Consider the following 21,712-nt stretch of genomic DNA (forward strand, 5'->3'; position numbering starts at 1 on the left):
ATCTAACTAACATTTTGATAGAGAAAAACTAATCTTTAGTCAGAGTTATGAGCATTTGAAGAGATTACTTGGAAGAGTTGACAAAAATGGACAGTCAAAAATGGAGGATGAAACAAAAACTAGTGTTTACAAAGAACTACATGATTTTAATAGAAACCTTTAGCACCGCTTGTTATTAGCTGTCTGCTCTACTGTGTGCTCCTTGATTGACCTAAAAGAATTAACACACAACGTCCAAATACCTTCATCAGAAAGAGAATATTTGTTTCCAATTGTCAACTCTCCTTCTATTGTAGCCCAAAACCTATTCACTGCAAATCTTAAAACAATAATTTTTAGCATTAAAAACACTAGCATAATTTGTTTTTGTGACCAGGATTTAACTTTGTTTAACATGTTCCATCCACCCAGTTCACTGCAGAGCAGCTCTCATTTATTGGCTATTTACTCTGAGCCTGGAGAAGGAAGCCCAGAGAGACACGACACTGAAGAACCAGAAAATCACCATGCTTCCTTTTCCCCATTTCCACCTAAAACTTCTTTCTGTCAGGTAGTATTATGGACTGAATGCATGTTCTTCAAATTCATGTGTTAGAGCCCGAACTGCCAAAGTACTGTGTTTTGAAAAGGGTTCTGACTTTTTGGCACGCCATGGTCTATAGCCCACCAGTCTCCTCTCTCCATGGGATTTCTCAGGCAAGAATACTGGAGTGGCTTGCCGTTCCCTTCTCCAGGGAATCTTCCAGACCCAGGGATAGAACCCAGGTCTCTCCCATTGAAGGCAGATTCATTACCATCCGAGCCACCAGCAAAGCTCATTAAGGTTGAATGAGCTCTTAGGGTGAAACACTCATCCAATAGGTTTAGTGTCTCCATGAAGCGAAACACCAGAGAATTTTCTTTTCTGTCTCTGTGTCTGTGTGTCCTTTCCTCTGTCTGTCTGCCCCACTCCCCACCCTGTGTGAGGACGCACGGAGATGTCCTTCTGGGAAGAAACAGTTCTTAGCAGAACCTCAACTTGCTGGTGCCCTGATTATGGGACTTCTAGCCCCCAGAACTGTGAGGAAACTAATTTCTTGTGTTTATTCCTCTGAGTCTATTGTATTCTTTTATGCATTCCTATCTAACAAATACAAAATCATTTATTTTGGAAATTCAAATAAAGTAAATGAATGAAAGGAAATTGAAAAAGTTAAAGCACTTCTTAGGAATCTTTCAGATTTCACAAAACTGGTCCTTTCTTCAATTTCCACATTTATGAGCTGACAGCTTCTTTAACTAGAGAGTGTGTTATTTGAAGTATGGCTGAAGCAGCCCTCTTGTTGAAAGGACAGTATGGCCCAGTCATTTGATCGAAGGTTTCTTCTGAGAACATGGCCGTCTACAGTCCATGGGGTCACAAGAGTCAGACACGATTTAGCAACTAAACGACCACCACCACAGTACTTACAAACTCATTGAACATTACTGTGGAAAGGTTATGCATGTCGTGGGACAGCCTGGAGACACGGCTAAATGTTTTTCTAAGGAAATTCAGGGGGACGCCAAACATGTCAGGACCACAGGGCTGGCATACGTTGCCTTGGCACAGGAGCAAATTTGGCATGACGAGCAGCAGGAGCAGGCAGGACCCTGCTAAATAGAAACATGAGCCATTCTGAGATGATCTAGTCACCTGAGGGTATCAAATCCATCCTGTGGAGGGAAGCCTTCTCTTTCCCTGTTGCTCTGAGCAGGATTTGGAGCTGTAGTAGCTGGGGTGGGGAAGAAGGAGCGCCATCTGTGTGAATTTAGATGGATGATGACATTTGCACAGATGGATATTTGGAGAAGTAGGTTACTTCCTACATTTTTATATTTCTCCCAGAAGTGATTCAATCCTCTGCAAACATTTGGCACTGAGTTCTGGGCCAGAGTATTTAGGCCTTTCTTTAAGGCAGTTTAATGTGGGGACTCTGCAGACTCTGAGCAGCGAGGCCCTCTAGGAGTGTGTAATGTTTTCACTCTACACTGACTAGTGCTTGAATTTAGACACGGAAATGAGAAGAAGTGTACAGTTGATCTGTGTGATTCACCATCGCACTGGGATAAGAGTAAACACATGACTGACTGATTGCTACTATTGAGTACAGAGAGAATACTAAGAGAAAAAAGGTACTGTACCTTGGATCTGCTAACTCACCTTCCTAACCCCACGCATGTCTTTGATACTTTCCCAAAAGCTCTAAAACATCTTAAATTTTGTGTTTCACAGTAACCCTGTGAGATAGCGTTCATCTTCACTGTGTTCATCAAGTTATGTTAAGGAAGATGCAATGACTTGGAGAGGACAAGTAATTTTCCCTGGTCCCATTATTAGCAGATGGAGGTGACTGGGCACCAATGCAGTCATCTGTTCACTTCCTGATGTCACATCACACATGCCTGTGGGCTCTCGGTCTGCATGTGTGTAACCAGGACCACATCAGGAGCTGTGATGACTCTGCTTAACGCGAAAAATATTTTATCTTTGACTGCAAAGCAGCAGTGACCCTAGAACACTGTGGGGGCCTGGTTCTGGCTAGCCTTGCTTCTAGACAACTTGACAGCTCTTCTACTTTTATGTATCCTTAATCTTCTCATTACGTTTGTTTCTTTGAGACATTGGCAGGTAAATCTCCAGATGGTCATCCAAGTATCTTACCTGCTCAGCACCCAGGATCCCGTCACTGGCTCTGCGGACATGGCCTGGTCTTTCCTGACTGTGACGTTTCAGGGAAAAAATCCATCTGTCTGGTCGGGATACATCCTAACAACCATGGGGCTCATTTTTCAAACCATCTCCAAAAATCCCCTCTTTGATAGGAAAACTAGAGTTTCATGCTTCCATGATGTGTTGCAATATTTCAGAAATTTTTCCTGGCCCTACTTTTGGCCAACAGAAGCATAAAATCATAGACTCTTGCAAGCATGATTTTAAAATTACTTATGCTGTCTGTCCTTTGTTAGTAAGCAGAATTTAAGTCTGAAGTAAGGAAGAATTGAGTTTGGACAAGAGAACTGATAAAATAGAGATTTTATCACCCTGAATGAGATCTCAACATGATTCTGTTTTCAATTTACCAGAAGAGTGGTAATTTAATTAATGATAAGATATCAGCATTTACTAGGTTTTCTCTGCTCTTAGTTAGTTTAAAGGGGCATGGTACCTAAGAATAAAATGGTTATTTAAAATTAGGTGGTGAAAATCAAAGAAGTGGTCCTCATAAAGAAGCCATATAAGTTGCATAAATTTTGGACCATTCTCTCATCAACTAAATAGCTTATTGTGACAGCCAAGGAGAATAATAGCTTGTATAACATAGACGTACTTGTGTGCATATATTTCTGTGCAAGTATACATGTTTTATGAATAAATCTATGCTTAATTCCTACATGGAACTTTGGACCTTATAAAATTCAATTTTATAAGAGGTAGTAAATATAGCAGAATATATAATTCCTAAAGTAATTGATCATTTGTTGGTAGATGATTAACTTTACGATTTTTTTTTCTGTTAAAGTGTTATTTGTGTGTTTGATTTGGTAGCACATATATTAAAAAATTGAAATAATACCGAGAAGATTAGCGTGGCCCCTGCCCAAGGATGACACACAAATGTATGAAGCTTTCCATATTTTTCTGTAACAACTTCCAGGTGTGCGATGTGAAGAAAGGTGTGAAGGAGGTTCAAAGTAGACGGGACATAGGTAAACCTATGGCTGATCCATGTTGATGTTTGGCTGAGAGCAGTCCAGTATTGTAAAGGAATTGCCCTTCAATTAAAGATCAATAAATTTTAAAAAAATCAATAAATTCAACTATTAAAACTGCTACTGGGGATCATATAATAGGTTCAGATGTCCATTCTATGACTAAGGTGGATCTGACTGGAAATTGAAGGTGTCAATTATCCTTGGTTAGTGATTCATTAACTTTATAGTTGAATGAGAAAAGTAAATTAACAAACACTACTGTCTGTGACTCAGTGTCACAGCAAGCTATAATCCTTGTCTGTGTTCGCCTTTAGGTGGTATAGTGTGCAAACTTTGAAACTGAGGCTGATCCAAGAAGCGCACAGTCATGAGTCCTGCCCAGGGGTTTTGTTCCTGATGCTGGAGGCTTCTGTTCGCTGGTCCGCTAGGTCTGAAACTTTCTCTCTTGAGCATTCTCTGGTTCTATCATGTGCAAAAGTCTTTCTATTTTGGTGTCTAATTTGATTCTCTTATTCTTTTGATCAGACTACCAAGTCTCTTTATGACTTACTTTTTAGACCCTTTTGTGCTTTGATTTTTCTGATGCTCATTAGTTTATTTGCTTCCATGTCTACCTCTGAGGAATTTTCAGTCTCTGCATATAAATACCCTATTCGCTTACAGTCTGGATTCTGGCGTTCAGCACCAGCATATTTTATGAACTTCACTTTCCTTCTGGTGAAGTTTCTGGTATACAGCTTAAGCTGGTTGGCTCCCATCTGGCTTGTTCGTGTTGTCTCCAATAAGTTAGGGAACTCTGCTTTCTTTCTAGGCAATACTGCCCCCTTTTTTGATACAACTGCTAATTTTCTGTGATTTCACTTCCTGCCTCATGAGCTTTGTCTTTCTCAATCTGCTGTAACTTGAGTGCCATGTGTCTCTATGTTGGTATCACAGTTTTATTTTATTTTTTTTGGTAATTTTAATCGGAGGTTAATTACTTTAAAATATTGTATTGGTTTTGCCATACATTGACAGGAATCTGCCAGGGGTGTACATGTGTTCCCCCTCCTGAACCACCTTCCCACCTCTTTCCCTATCCCATCCTTCTGGGTCATCCCAGTGCCCGAGCCCCAAGCACCCCGGATCATGCATCGAATCTGGACTAGCGATTCGGGTATATATGATAGTATACATGTTTCAGCACCATTCCCATAAGTTATCCCACCCTCACCTCTCCCACAGAATCCAAAAGACTTTTCTATACATCTTTGTGTCTTTTTCTGTCTCCCATACAGGGCTATTGCTCCCATCTTTCTAAAATCCATATATATGCGTTAGTATGTTGTATCGGTGTTTTTCTTTCTGGCTGACTTCACTCTGTATAATAGGCTCCAGTTTCATCCACCTCATTAAAACTGATTCAAATCTATTCTCTTTAATGACTGAGTAATATTCCATTGTGTATATGTACCACAGCTTTCTCATCCATTGGTCTGCTGATGGGCATCTAGGTTGCTTCCAAGTCCTGCCTATTATAAACAGTGCTGCAGTGAACATTGGGGTGCACGTGTCTCTTTCCTTTCTGGTTTCCTTGGTGTGTGTGCCCAGTAGTCGGATAGCTTGGTCATCTGGCAGCTCTATTTCCAGTTTTTTAAGGAATCTCCACCGTGTTCTCCACAGTGGCTGTAGTATGATTTTAAATAAATATCAACCTAGTATGCCAGACAATTAAAGGGAATAAAATTACAATAGTATTAGTAATAATACTGTCCCCCATATTGTAATCCAGTAATGCTCCCAGTTGTAAATGACTTTCTACCCATGTATTATTGAGGTCCCCTACTCACTCCTTACTATGTGTTTCAATTTTGAAATGAACTGTAGAAAACAATGGAGTGGAAACTTCTGAAAATCACCTTGGATTTCAGATTCCTCAAGATTAAGTATGTAATTATTAGTTTTTTTATAGTTAGTAGGGCTATTCGTAGCACACACAGCTCAGTGTAAGGTGATTGCTATTGAGTGAAGGACGCATACTGTGAACTGAAATCACCAAACAGGTGATTGGAGGCAGTGCCAGGAAGACAGAGGCTTTTGTTCTGGAAGGAAAAGCTTACAGTGTCTCTCATCTACAGTCTAATCTTCAGATTTTTCAAATCACTCACTCTTCCTTTCCTCAGTTAATAATTTGAGTTGTTTGATTTTTTCCCACTGAGTTGCATGAGTCTCTTATATAAACTTGATATGAAACCCTTACCAAATAGGTGATTTGCAATTTTTTTTTTTTGCTCCAAATGTTGCCGTTTAATTTTATTGATGGCTTCTTTTACTATGCAGAAGGTTTTGAGTTTGATGTGGTCTCACTAGTTTATTTTTGCAGCTCTTGCCTTTGCTTTTGATGACTGACTTGTTTGACCTGCTTGTATTTTGGAAAGCGATCCTTTATCAGTTGTTTTATTTGCTATTATCTTCTCCCATTCTTACCAAAAGACACAGACTGGATGAATGGTTACAGAAACAAGACCCATATATATTCTGTCTACAAGAGACCCACTTTTGTCCTACAGACACACACAGACTGAAAGTCAGAGGATGGAAAAAGATATTGCATGCAAATGGAAATCAAATGAAAGCCGGATTGGCAATTCTCATGTCAGAAAAAATAGACCTTAAAATAAAAACTATTATAAGAGATAAAGAAAGACACTACCAAATGATCAAGGGTCAGTCCAAGAAAAAGACAGAACAATTTTAAATATTTATGTAGCCAACATAGGAGCAACTCAATACATAAGATAAACACTAACTGACAGAAAAGGGGAAATTGACAGTAACACAATAATAGTAGGGCATGTTAACACCGTACCTGTACCAATGGACAGATCAACAATACAGAATATTAATAAGGAAACATAAGCTTACAAGGAAATACTAGAGCAAACAGACCTTATTGGTATCTTCAGCACATTCCATCCAAATGCAAAATACACTTTCTTCTCAAGTGCACAGGAAACACTTTCTTCATTGTGGGTCACAAATCAAACCTCAGTAAATTTAAGGAAATTGAAATTATATCAAGCATTTTCTCTGATCACAACATTATGAGACTAGATATAGATTATAGGGGAAAAAGAAACAACTTTAAAGAACACAAATAAAACATCCCACCCTCACCTTCTCCCACAGAGTTCAAAAGTCTGTTCTGTACTTCTGTGTCTCTTTTTCTGTTTTGCATATAGGGTTATCGTTATCATCTTTTAAAATTCCATATATATGTGTTAATATGCTGTAATGTTCTTTATCTTTCTGGCTACTTCACTCTGTATAATGGGCTCCAGTTTCATCCATCTCATTAGAACTGATTCAAATGAATTCTTTTTAACAGCTGAGTAATATTCCATGGTGTATATGTACCACAGCTTCTTTATCCATTCATCTGCTGATGGGCATCTAGGTTGCTTCCATGTCCTGGCTATTATAAACAGTGCTGCAATGAAACAGCATGTATATTATCTATGGTGAAACAGATCACCAGGTGAAACATCTATGGTGAAACATCCCACCAGGTGGGATGCATGAGACAAGTGCTCGGGCCTGGTGCACTGGGAGGACCCAGAGGAGTCGGGTGGAGAGGGAGGTGGGAGGGGGGATCGGGATGGGGAATACGTGTAACTCTATGGCTGCTTCATGTCAATGTATGACAAAACCCACTGAAATGTTGTGAAGTAATTAGCCTCCAACTAATAAAAAAAATAAAAATAAATAAATAAAAAATAAAGAACACAAATACATGGAGATTCAACCACACATTTCTAAATAATAAGCAAGTTACTGAAGAAACAAGGGAAATCAAAACATTCCTAGACACAGAGAACAATGATATCATGATGATCTAAATCCTATAGGATGCAATAAAAGCAATTCTAAGAGGGAAGGTCATAGTAATACAAATCCTACCTCAAGAAACGCATTGAATAGACAAGCTAATTTTACATATCTTTAGCTCTTTTTAAATTTCCCTTATCAATGTCATGAAGGTTTTGTATAAAATCTTTCATCACCTTGCTTAAGTCTTATTTCTGTGTTTTATCTTTTAGTGATGCAATAGTAAATGGGCTTTTTATTTTATTCAACTTTCTGATAGTTCATTCTTGATATATAGGTAGGCAACAGAGTTTCATATATTGGAATATAGCAAATATAATGTATGCTACATCTTTAAATAATAGACATTTTCCCACAAATAAGACATATAGATGGTCAAGAGGTATATGACCAGATGCACAGTATCACTAATAATCAAAGGAAATGCAGATCAAATGCAAAGGAGATATCACCTCATACCTGTTTGAATGGCTAGTACCAAAAATGTAAGAAATGACAGATCTTGTGGAGGTTGTGGAGAAAAGGAGTGCTTATGCACTGTTGGTAGGGATGTATACTGGTGCAACTCCCATGGAAAAATACTATGGAGGTTCCTCAAGAAATTTAAAAGAGAACTGTTATGTGATCCATTATCCTACTTCTGGATATACAGTCAAAGGAAATGAAATCATTTTCTCAAAGAGAGATCTGTATCCCCATGTTAATTGCAGCAATATTCACAGTAGCCTTGATATAGGAACAACCTGCGTATCTTTCAATAGGTGAATGGATTAAAACAATGTGATGTGACACATATAGGTAAATATTATTTAGCCATTAGAAAAATAAAGAAATCGCTTCATTTATGGCAACATGGATGAAACTGGAGGGCATTACACTAAGTAAACTAAGCCAGAGAAAAAAAAATAAATTATGATCTCAATTGTAAGGAATCTCAAAAAGAAAAAAATCTCTGAGATAGTGGACATCATCGAGTGGCATACCGATGCAACGGACATGAGTTTAAGTAAGCCCTGGGGGTAGGGGATGGAAAGGGAAGCCTGGTGTGCCGCAATACATGGGGTCGCAAAGATTTGGACATGACTAAATGACTGACTCAACTGAGGAGAGTGGAACTTACCTGTAATCTCCTCAAAAAGCAAAAGTTAAACATGTATGGTGATGGCAATGTTACTTAATAAAAAGGGAAACTCGTTTCTAACACATCCACCAATGGGGGTGGACAAGATGATGGAGGGGTAGTTGGAAGTGGGGTACATCTCTCTCCACCGATGCATCAAGAAGGTCTAAAGACACAGCAGTTCTCACAGAAGACCAGGTGACCACTGGCAGGAATCCCTGATTACTGAGAAGGAATATTTGGATCCATACAGAACTCTGTAGCACAAAGGAAGGAAGGGACAAGAAGGAACGGGAAAGAAGGAGGAGAGAAAGTGGGACCAACCTGCACCTGGGGCTGAGGGAGCTGAAGTGCAGGGGAGAGTTCCCATGTCCATGGCCGTCCACTGGAATGGTGGAGTCATTCGAAGCTGTTGGGGAGTGAACTAACTAACCTGTGACCGTCTGAACGGAGTTAGAACCACACAGACAAGCCATGCTGCTGCCTTTCATACCTTGGACAGGGTTGTAAGTCCACTGGTGTCCACGGTAGCTGGGAGCTGGAGACACGGGGATTGCGGAATGATCCCTGGGTGAGGACTCCTGTTGACCTTGGGGAGTCAGCCAGATGGGATGAGATGGAGGAAATCTGCTGCATCAAATGCTTCTTAAGGAAAGCCACGAGGCCATAAAAGTAGGGTTCAACTGCCCGTGGAGTAGAGCTATCTCTTTCTCCATGGTGGTACCTTTAGGTTGAGCAATAGAGAAGACTTCAGTGAGGGTGGTCCTTGAGGGCCTGATGCACTAAGCAACGAATAGTTTTGAATGTCTCTATACCCTACCCTACCCTGTTCTCTGTCTAAATTGTGGGTTTTAGCATTGCAATATTTTTATGAACTGAAATTTCCTTGGTAGAGTTTCTGGTTTACAAATAAAGCTAATTCCTCACATCTGGCTCATTCTTGGTGTTTGAAGAAACTTTGAGAACCTTCCTACCTCTCAAGGCAATACTGCCCTTTACTTTACTACCATCTCTGACTTCCCATACTTTCACTTCTTGGCTAATGTATTCTATGTCTTTCTCTATTCACTATTACTTTAGTACTATGTTTCCCTATGTTGCTATTAATATTTAAGATAAATTATTAACCTGATGCAATAGAGAATCAAAGGACTACATTTTCAACACTAGTAATAAATACTCCCAAATTATAATCCATTAATGCTCCTATTTGAAACTGATTTTCTGTTGATATATTAGTGAGGTCTCTTAATTCATTTTCCTTACTAGGTGGCTCAATTGTGAAATCAAATATAGAAAACAATGGAGTGGTCAACTCTGGAAATTACCTTCCTTTTGATATGCCTCATTAGTACGTATGTGAATATTAATTGTTTTTTTTCCCCCTGTGAGGCTTTTCTTGGTACATATTCTAGCTCACTGTGGGGTTATTTCTATTGACTGAAGAATGTACACTGTGAACTATAATTCTCAAACAAGTGAGTGGAGATGAAGAAAGTAATGCCAGGAAGGCACAGGTTTTTGTGTTTCTAGCAGGAAAACTTTGCTGTGTTTCTCATCTACAGTCTAATCTTCAGATTTATTGAAACTCTTACTTTTCTTACACTCCATTAGAAATTTGGATTATTTGGAGTTTTTGCCCTCGAGTTGTATGTCTCATGTATTTTTGGCTCTTAAGCCCTTATGAAATATATGATTTGGAAATATCTTCTGTCAATCGTAAATTGCCATTTGATTTTGTTGATGTTCCTTTGTTTGGAGTTTGGTGTGGTCCCACTTGTTTGTTTTTGCAGTTGTTGCCTTTCCTTTAATGTGAAACCCCAAAACTCATTGCAAAGACTGATGGCAAGAAGATTACCTCAATGTTTTCTTCTAGGGATTTAATCACCTAAAGTCTTATGTTCAACTTCTTAATCCCTTTTTGGTTGATTTCTGTGTATGGTAAAAAATAGGGGCACAGTTTCATTTTTTCATAGCATTATCCAGTTTTCTCAGTGCCATTTTTGAAAACCTTGTCCTTTCCCCACTGGATATTCCTGACTCATTTTTCATACACTAACTGACAATATATGGGTGTGTGTTTCTTTCTGGCTTTGTTGTTCTGCTCTTTTGATCTATATGTCTGTTTTCGTGCCAGTCAAAAAATATGAAACATGTTTCCTTTTGTGTCTTTTAAACATTTCTCTCATGAATGTCTTGAATATTTTCATACATTGATCTTTCAACACATTCCTTAAATTTATAAGAATTCTATTTTTTTGATGCAATTATAATTGGAATTATTTGTATTTCTGTCATTTCTTTTGGTGCATGCATAGGTAACTGAGTTTTATATATTCAAATACAGTATACACAATGCATGATATTTTTTAGAGTAGACAATTTTCCCCCCAAATAAGACACGGTGTGCCCAAGAAGTATATGACAAGATGCTCCACATCACTATCAGGGAAGCGCAAATCAAAAGTACAACACATACCACCTTACTCCTGTTTAAAAGGCTTTTACCAAAAAGTAAGAAATCAGTGTGATTGAAGATGTGTAGAAAATGGAGATCTTAATGGATTGTTGGTTGGAATGTATATTGGTGCAACTCCCATGGAATACCTTCTGGAAGTTTCTCAGGAAATTTCACACTTCTGGATACATATAAATTTCTGAATATATATTCAAAGGAAATGAAATAATTATCTCAAAGAGAAATGTGTACTCCCATATTCACTGCATCAATATTGACAGTAGCCTTCTGCTGCTTCTGCAAAGTCACTTCAGTCATTCAAGTCTTTGCAACCGCGTAGACAGCAGCCCACCAAGGCTCCCCCTTCCCTGGGATTCTCGAGGCAAGAACATCAGAGTGGGTTGCCATTTCCTTCTCCAATGCATGAAAGTGAAAAGTGAAAGTTAAGTCGTGTCGGCCTCTTAGCAACCCCATGGACTGCAGCCTACCAGGCTCCTCCGTCCATGGGATTTTCCAGGCAAGAGTACTGGAGAGAGTTGCCATTTCCTCCTCCATCAAAGTAGCCTAGAAACAGCCTAAGAACAGCCTAGAACAGCCTTAGAAACAATCTAAGTATCTGTCAGCAGGTGACAAGATTAAAACAATGCGATGTGATATATATATATATATATATATATATATATATATATTTATATACATATGAATTTTATTTAGGCATTAAGAAAGAAACAAATTCTTCCATTTGTGGCAGCATGGATGAAATTGGAGGGCCTTATGCTAAGTGAAACATGGTAGAGAGAGACATATACTGTATGATCTCAATAGTAAGGAATCGGAAAAAAAAAAATGAGGAACTCAGAAACGGCGTACGAAAGTAATTGCCAGGGCTTGGAGAGTGGAGGAAATAGGAACGGGATTGTAAAAGGTTATACATTTTAACATGTGAAAATTATAAGTTCTGAGGATCTAGTGTGTAGCATGATGACTATAACTGATAAAATTGTGTTGTTTAATTGGTGCTGTCTGAGAGAATGGAACTTACCTGTGCTCTCTTCAAAAAATAAAAGGTAAACATGTCAGATGATAGCTATGGTACTTAAGTTAATAGAAAAGGAAAGTCTTTTCTAATACATATATATATGTAAATGAGGATCAGCACTATGGCAGAGGGGTAGGTGGAAATGGCAAGTGGAGTGGAATGAGTTGCCATTTCCTCCTCCAGAGAAATTTTCTGAAAATTTCAGAAAATTTCCTTTTCAAACCCAAGGATTGAACCATTGACTGTGTCTCCTGCATCACAAGCAGATTCTTAAGCTGCTGAACCATCAGGGAAGCCCTAAAAAAAACAATGTATGACCTAGAAATTCTACTATTGGGCATACATCCTGAGAAAACCATAATTCAAAAAGACACGTGTACCCCAAAATTCATTGCAACAGTGTTTACAATAGCCAGGACATGGAAGCAATCTAGATGTACACTGAGTGAGGAATGGATAAAGAAGTTGTGGTACATCTGTATGAGGGAATATTAATTATCCTTTAAAAGAAGCAAATTTGGTTCACTTGGGCTGCGGTGGATGAAAGGACAGCCTGTTATGTAGAGTGAAATAAGTCATAAAGGGAAAACCAAATATTGTATGTTAATGTATATATGGAATCCAGAAAAATGGCACTGGTTAGCCTATTTTCAGGGCAGGAACAGAGGCACAGACAGAGAACAGGTTTGTGGATACAATGCGGGAAGGAGAGGGCAAGTTGAATTGAGAGTAACATTGAAACACAGTACATTACCACGTGTAAAATGCTAACAGACAGCTGGCGGGCAGTGGCTGTGTGGCACAGGAAGCTCACCCCGTCTGTGTGACCACCTGGAGACGCGGGGCGGGGTGCGAGTGGGGGACTCAGGAGGGAGGGGGATATGTGCACTTAGGGCTGACTCACAGCACTGCACACCACATTTTAAAGAAACCAAAAGTAAGTTTAAAAAATAATATATACATCTATCAAAATCTCATGTTATATACTTTAAATATCTTACAGTTTTATTTCCCTATTCTTTCTCAAACACTACTCTGCTTGCTACTCACTATTCATGACATTTGATTTATACATGTTGGGGTCTACATAGGGAAAAAAAAAAAACTTTGCAGTATCTACTGAGAACAGCAAAATGGAGACTTTTCTGATGCTTAAATATCATTTAAGCAAAAGGTTAATAATTAAGTAGTTATTAGTGGATCATCAGCCTCTCAGCCTTGCAACCAAAAAAATATAAATGCTAAAAAATAGCCCTTCAGCAACACAACCAAAAAAAATAAAACTGTTAAAAAAAAATGAATTGTTGGTATCTTCGCAACATAGTGACTTTAAGTATGAACCCTGGAGTCCTGTAACCCTTGTACAAACTCCCACGCCACTACTCACTAGATCTGAATCTTTAGGCAAGTCTTATTTTACTTCTCTCCAAAATGCCACTCAAACTAGTATCCACCTCATGGAGTTGCATTAGAATTTATGAAGATAATGCAAAAAACAAACAAAAAAATTTCAGAGAAAGACCAGAAGAAGATAAACGCTTGACCAGTGTTTGTCACTTCACATTTTCTTATTCTGAAGTTACAACGAGGGAGATTTGTCAAGCAAAACCAGCCACCGGGCTGTGTAGTGAAGGGCTCAGCCTCACCCAAAGGGAAGTCTGTACTTTGCCCTTGTTTCCTGGGAGCTCCTCTCTAAACCCTTAGGCTATTTCCTCTGAGAAAGTGTGTCTAAAGGTGTCAAAGTTTAACACTGAGAAAAATTCTTTTGCTTTTGTGAGGGTCTTGGGCCAGCCTGATAGGGATGTCAGCACTGTGATTTAGAGTAAAAACTTTGGACCTCGAGAATGATGCGACTCAGGATGGGGGTTTTGGTCATGCAGTATCAGCTGCACCTCTAGAGAGGTTTGAGCCTGAGATCAGTTGTATGAACCGTCAATCATGCCTTGGCGATGGAGACCCAGTAAAAACTCTGGACACAAGCCCTGGAGTGAGCTCCTGTGTCTGCAAGTGCTCACTGCTGGCACATCGGTGCTGGGAGAACAAAGTGGCCCCTGACACTCTGGGAAGACGAAACCAAGTTCCGTGTTTCACATTTCCTATGACTCTGCCCTATATGCCTTTTCCTGGGCAGTTTTTTATCTGTATCTTTTAAAAAGCTGCAATCCCCTGGATACATACCAAGAGAAAATCATACTTTGTAAAGATACATGCACCTCACTCTTCCTTGCTTCATCAGGACTTCCCTGGGGGCTCAGATGGTAAAGAATCTTCCTGCAGTGCGGGAGACCTGAGTTCGATCCCTGGGTGGGGAAGATCCCCTGGAGGAGGGGATGGCAACCCACTCCAATCTTCTTGCTTATTATTGTACACGGGGACAACCCCCATGGACAGAGGCTCCTGGCAGGCTACAATCCATGGGGTTGCAAAGAGTCGGGTACGATTGACTAAACATAGCAGTGTTCATTGCAGCACCGTTTACAATAGCCAGAACATGGAAGCAACCTAAATGTCCATCAACAGAGAAATGGGCAGAGAAGATGTAGTGCAGATATACAATGTAATGTTACTCAGCCATAAGAAGGAACAAAATAATGCTATCAGAAGCAATATGGATGGACCTGGGTATTGTCATACCATGTGAAGTAAGTCAGACAGAGAAAGACAAATGCATATGATATCACTCATATGTGGAATATTAAAAAGTGGTGCAAAAGAACTTATTTACAAACAGGAAGAGAGTCACAATGTAGAAAATAATCTTATGGTTCCAGGGGCAAGAAGGGAGGGATGAATTGTGACATTGGGATTGATGTGTACACACTAATATATATAAGATAGATAACTAATAAGTACCTACTGTGTAGAACAGGAAACTCTACTCAACTCTCTGTGATGACCTACTTGAGTTCAGTTCTATTCTGTCACTCAGTCATGTCCACTGTTTGTGACCCGATGAACCGCAGCAGGCCAGGCCTCCCTGTCCATCACCAACTCCTGGAGTCTACCCAAACTCATGTCTCTTGAGTCGGTGATGCCACCTAACCCTTTCACCCTCTGTCATCCCCTTCTCCTGCCTTCAATCTTTCCCAACAGCAGGGTCTTTTCAAATGAGTCAGCTCTTTGCATCAGATGGCCCACATATTGGAGTTTCAGCTTCAACATCAGTCCTTGCAATGAACAGCCAGGACTGATCTCCTTTAGGACGGACAGTTTGGATCTCCTTGCAGTCCAAGGGACTCTCAAGAGTCTGTCCCAACACCACAGTCAAAAGCATTAATTCTTCAGCACTCAGATTTCTTTATAGTCCAACTGACATTTCCACATATGACTACTGGAAAAAACATAGCCTTGCCTAGATGGATCTTTGTTCACAAATGTCTCTGCTTCTTAATATGCTGTCTAGGTTAGTCATAACTTTCCTTCCAAGGAGTAAGCATCTTTAATTTCATGGCTGCAATCAACATCTGCAGTGATTTTGGAGCCCAAAGCAATATAATCAGCCACTGTCCAGTTTCTCAATCTACTTGCCATGAAGTGATGGGATGGGATGCCATGAACTTACTTTTCTGAAAGCTGAGCTTTAAGCCAAATTTTTCACTTTCATCTTTCACTTTCATCAAGAGGCTCTTTACTTCTTCACTTTCTGCCATAAGGGTGGTATCCTCTGTATATCTGATGTTATTGATATTTCCCCAGCAATCTTGATTCCACCTTGTGTTTTATTCAGCCCAGCATTTCTCATGATGTACGCTGTATATAAGTTAAATAAGCAGGGTGAAATTATACAAGCTTGACATACTCATTTTCCTTCTTGGTACATGTCTGCTGCTCCAAGAGAAAAGAATCTAAATAAGAGTGGATACACACACACACACACACACACACACACACACACACACATATATATATATACAAGTTATGTACTGTTCAACAAAAACTGACATTATAGCATTGTAAACCAATTTTACTTCAGTAAAAATAAATAATGAACTAAAAATAAATCAAAGATCTGGAATAAACCATAACCACATCTATAACAACTCAGGGAGCTCTTGGAGTCCTAGCTGATTATGGAACCCAAGAATGGGCTTGGGATATCTCCAAACTTGTAACTGCTATCTGAAGTGAATAAAGCCTTGAGGATTTTCCACTCTGAAATTTGCATCTGTCAAAGGTGCTTTGCTTCATATGCATAGTTGTCATATTATCATCTTGGTCAAATGGTACTTTGTCTAAGAACTCAATAATTAACTTATATTTCAAATAGGAACATGTATAGGAGTGTGGGATTCCTCGATGCCTGATAACCAAGGAAGACACTGGAGATACTTACATACTGTTGTGAAGTTCATCAAGGAGTTAGCCATCTCAGGCCCTCCACCCGGGGCTGCTGGTCCTCACTCAGCTCCCTTAGTCCTCGGCTCCCTATCAGCAGCACAGAGCATCCAGTGGCATGAGGCACTGGGTCACCTCAGGCCAGTCAGTCTCCTCGTCGGGCGCCGTGGTCTAAATGCCTGTGTTCTTCCAAAATTCATATGTTGAAAACCTAATCCCCAAAGTGATGATTTTAGGAGATGGGGCCATTGGAAAATGATTAGGCCATGAGGGCAGAGCCCATATGAAAGGGATTAGGGCTCTTGTGAAAGAGGCCTGAAATACTTGCTCATCCCTTCTATTTAGGGATATGTCCGGGAAGAGGCCCTCACTCACTTTACCATGCTGGTACCCTGAACTTGGACTTCTAGCCTCCAGAACAGTGATAAATAATGTGGTTTATAAACCACCCAGCCTCTGGCATTTTGTAACAGCAGCCTGCATGCACTAAAACACTGGACATGATTAAATGGGGGAAAAAAAAAATTGTCAATCTTGTTTTACCTTCCAAGTTCATGAATGTGGAACAGGTAGCATAGATATTCAATTCCAAATAAAGTGGCACATGGTAACATATTCCATAGAATTGTACATTTCTTTCAAATTGTAGTTCTTTGACATGCTCATCTGGGAACATATTTTCCTAGAGGTAATTAACATTTAAACCTATAGATTGAGGATTTTATGTGATCAGTTGAGGGTCTTAAGAGCAGAGAAAGAAGTTTCTCAAACTAAAAGCAATTCAGTCTGAAGACAGTACCATTACTGGTACCCAAATCTCCAGCCTCTCAGCCTATCGGGGAAGCAACCGGACCCTAAGGCCTATCACCGGGCTCTCCTCGGAATCCTAGCATAACTGCTCTTTGACCTGGAAAGCCTATCTTCACTTCTCTATGGGTTGGTTTTCTCAATTGGAAAAGGTAAATTAGAATAGAAAATCCTTTACCTTTCCAAAGATTATGCAAATCTCTGTATAAAACATGATTCCAAACTGAGGTTTGTTGTTTTTTCCGATAAGAAAATTGTGGATTGGTTGATCTGCTCTATCTCACAATGTATTTCTCTAGCTTAGCTTTAAGAACAATCATTGATAGAAATAATTACTTGACTGTTATTGAATATTACTTTTATCTTTGATCCTCCATTGACAACCAAGAGTTGTAGCTAAGCACACTAATGAGAAAAACGGTTTCTAAATGTCAGTATGTCAACCTGAGAAGTTTGCTGTGTGTAGTTGCTCCGTCACGCCCAACTGTTTATGAAACCATGGACTGATGATCCCTTGGACTGTAGCCCTCCAGGCTCCTCTGTCCATGGGGATCTTAAAGCAAGAATACTAGAGTGGTTGACATGCCCTCTTCCAGGGATCTTCCTGACCATGGATGTAGCCCAGGTCTCCTGTACTGTAGGTGGACTCTTTACTGTCTGAGCTGCTAGCTCCTAGTAAAATGGGTCTTGAAGTACACAGAAGATGAGTGATTTGTCTACTTTTGTTTCCTGCAACACTTTTTTTTTTTCAAACTAACATATAAGTCCCATTTCTATTTACCTGAAAGCTATGTGGAATGTAAGTTCTCTCTAAAAGAAGGACATTAACACAAAGGGAACTTTTGTCTGGAATAGCAGTAAGATTTTGTCCAGTTGTCAGTTTATCCAAAATACCAGAGGATGGCTATTTGTTTTAAATTATAATATTTACCTCAGAAAGAACAAATGGCTGGCCAGTTTCTGCTATGTTCGATACTCAATAAAAAGTAACTTCAGGGCAGTTGGCATACCCAGGTAGCCCCAGGGGAACTGAATTAAAGAAGTGGGGATTGGTGTTGTTCAGATAATTAACTATAATATAAGTCAGAGTGTGGTAGGGAGATAAAAATGGTGAGAATGAAATTAGGAAGACATAAGGAGAAAGATAGTACTTTCATCTAGGAAAAGTAGGTAACAATTCATCAAGGAGTTGAATTTCTTTTGTACCTTTGAAGAAGAATTAGGTGTTTGTGTATAATGTAAGAATATTTTATTTGTAGGCTTTCCATAAAGTATTTTTATCTTTCATGATCACAGAGTACAGCTAAGAAACTGAACTCCTCTAGTGACGTTAACAATTCTATAGTAAAAAGTAGACTCAAGTGGAAGGTTCAGAGCACTGTCGTTAGTTCTATCCTATTCAGCCTTTTAGTCAGTGAATCAATTATCACATTATCTTAGGACAGGAAGCTGTGAGGGCTAGTGTATGTTGAATAAAAGACCGAACATCCAGTGCTCTGCGTCTACTGGGGTAACAAATAAAAGCAAATGCATCTACATTCTGTGAAAGAAAGTCACTCAGTCATGTGTTGCTTGTGACTCCATGGACTATACAGTTCATGGAATTCTCCAGGCCAGAATACTGGAGTGGGTAGCCTTTCCCTTCTCCAGAAATCTCCTCATCCCAGGGATCAAACCCAGACCTCCCAAATTGCAGACAGATATTTTACCAGCTGAGCCACAAGGGAAGCCCCAACAGTTCTAGCTCAGTATTTATATCCAAATAATCAGGGTATGAGGGTTTGGGTGGAAGAAAAGACCTCAATGGTATTAGTTCCCTGTATGCTGTGAGAGCAGCATCAAAAATTCATTAGGATTTAACTGTGCACGAATAAAATTGTTTCATTGAAAAAACACCTAACAAAGGCTTGTTGGATGCAAAGAATGGACAGTAGTGAAGAGCACACATGTGGATTTTAAGTAGGACTTAAATTTTAATAGAAAAACAGAAATGAGGTAAATTTCAAAGTTAAAGGTTGCACCATAATTGGGACATGTGTCAAGAGGGAAAAGCACGGAATCCCATATGTCCACATAACAAGGAGACCTGAGCTGTCTCAGAATTACAAAGGCTGCTTTGTGGAAGTGGTTGTTACTGAGATCTGAAAGATGTCGGGGAAGTCATGAGGTAAAAGAGCGAGGGTCTTCCACGGAGAGGAAATGGCGTTGATAAAGAGCTTTAGCCATGAGAATATAGAGTGAGAAGAATAGACATGCCAGGATTGAACCTTCAAGGAATTTAACTTACTTGGTAAAACTTATGCTAACCGGACAATGAATACAAGGTGGGATATGATCACTTCTCTGAAGAGATAACAATCAAGTTTTGCAGAACATAGATATTTCCACTTGCTGGGTAATTCGGTAAAGATTCCCCTAACCCTAAGAAACCTGGTTTATATTGCTAGGTTTGCGTTGAGTTTTATAAGTTTAAGTAAGTGACTTAATTATTCTTGGATTTATTTATATATCCTTAATATGAGAGGACTGTCTAGATAATTTCCAAGGTTTTTTCCTTTTCTAAATAGTCAGTGAATCCCACTTTTTATTATCTGGAATAAAAAAATGCTTTTACATACCAAGAGTAATGGTTGAAATATCTAAAATATTATATAAAAATCATTGAAATTCTTCTTTTTCATTTTTTAGAATATAATTTCCAGATAAAATGGCAAGATGTTTAAAGTATACATGACAATTTAAATAAGTATACATGATTAATGGATTCCCTCATTGATTTAATTAACATATCTATTAATATCACCTCACATATTTACCTTTAAAGATCTTTTTGGTGAGAACTTTTAAGTTTTCCTGTTTTACATGTGTGCTAAGTGACTTCAGTCATGTCCAACTCATTGTGACCCCATGGACTATAGCCTGCCAGGGTCCTCTGTCTTTGGGGATTCCCCAGGAAAGAATCCTAGAGTGGGTTGCCATGCCTTCCTCCAGGGGATCATCCTGACCCAGGGATTCACCCCACATCTCTTACGCATCCTGCACTCTCAGGAGGGTTCTTTACCACTAACATCACCTGGGAAACTCCACAAATGTCAATGACACATTACAAACCATAGTCACCATGTTACACATTAGATCCTCAGATCTTATTCATCATCATACAGCTTAAAGTTTGTGCACTTTTACCAAATTCATTCTTAAATCATTGATTTCTCAGCACTTATTTTTACATGACCTGTGACATGTTCTTGTATTTATGATAGATGTCCCCCTCCTGTTGTAAGCAATTTAGAACTAGATCTTTGAGGGACCATTTTTATCTAGCAGCTCCATAGCCACCCCTATCATTGTCAGAAATCAAGATGATTCACACAGATAAGGAAAATAAAGAAAACTGGCTTCCCTGGTGGTGCAGATGATAGAGACTCTGCCTGCAATGTGGGAGCCCTGGGTTGCTCCCCTGGGTAGGGAAGATCCATTCAGAAGGGAATGGATACCCACTCCACTATTTTTGTCTGAAGAATCCTTTAGAAAGAGAAGCCTTGTAGGCTACAGTCCATGGGGATCACAAAATGTCAGACATGCCTGAGCAGCTAACACACAATGGACTTTAAGGCTTTGGAAGCTGTAGCAGAGTTATGGATAGCTTAAAAGGAAAAGCAAAACTCTTTGAGACATGCAAGAACGGGGTGCATGAGCACTTTTAGGGCCATGGGGCAAAGAAGAGAATGGATGTTGTAGTCTCTAAAGAGTCTTGTATATAGCTGCAGCTAAAAGCGAGGGCCTCTGACCAGAGCTCTGACCTTCAGTGGAGAGATTTGGCCACTTCCCAGCAGGAAAGGTGTCAGAGGAAAGAATCAATCCACTAATTTCTTTCTCTACTGACTCAACAATTTCTATTCTCCACCACTGGCAAAACTCAAGTAAGTCAGAAACCAGGAGAGCTAGAGGGATAAAGTCTGGTCTTCTCAGCCTCCAAAGGTTTATAATGAATTAGAAAATGATCAACAGGATTCCTGAGGGGCAAATAAAGACTATCAAACATACCCACCATTTCTATGTAGTAGATATGTTTTCTTTATCTTATGAATCTAGTTGCAGTTATTTTTGCTAGACATTTAAAATGAGTGGGTAAGATTAACCTTGATGGGAGAAGTCAGTTTCTGATTTGACCTAGGCTGAGTATTTCTCACTGTATTTCTGGAATGATAATATTCTTACTGGGACACTAATTGTGATGCTGGGAGGAATTGGGGGCAGGAGGAGAAGGGGACAACTGAGGATGAGATGGCAGGATGGCATCACTGGCTTGATGGACATGAGTTTGAGTAAACTCTGGGAGTTTGTGATG

The 21,712-nt window shown here is 39.4% G+C and overlaps 1 protein-coding gene and 1 non-coding gene across 2 annotated transcripts in view; one reads left to right on the plus strand and one right to left on the minus strand.

The window, feature by feature from the left end:
- Window positions 1-21,712, minus strand: part of LOC136151237 (placental prolactin-related protein 3-like) — a 30,548-nt gene that overhangs the window by 4,622 nt on the left and 4,214 nt on the right. The window contains exons 2-3 of the mRNA XM_065912182.1: window positions 9,216-9,349; window positions 1,451-1,632 (exon numbers count right to left, since the gene is read on the minus strand). Coding sequence (XP_065768254.1) covers window positions 1,451-1,632; window positions 9,216-9,349 — 316 coding nt within the window. The remainder of the gene's footprint in view (window positions 1-1,450; window positions 1,633-9,215; window positions 9,350-21,712) is intronic.
- Window positions 3,551-3,661, plus strand: LOC136151977 (U6 spliceosomal RNA). The gene has a single exon (XR_010660139.1). It is a non-coding gene; the product is annotated as a U6 spliceosomal RNA (small nuclear RNA).

The sequence above is a fragment of the Muntiacus reevesi genome, chromosome 20, assembly GCF_963930625.1.
Source record: "Muntiacus reevesi chromosome 20, mMunRee1.1, whole genome shotgun sequence".
Lineage (NCBI taxonomy): Eukaryota > Metazoa > Chordata > Mammalia > Artiodactyla > Cervidae > Muntiacus > Muntiacus reevesi.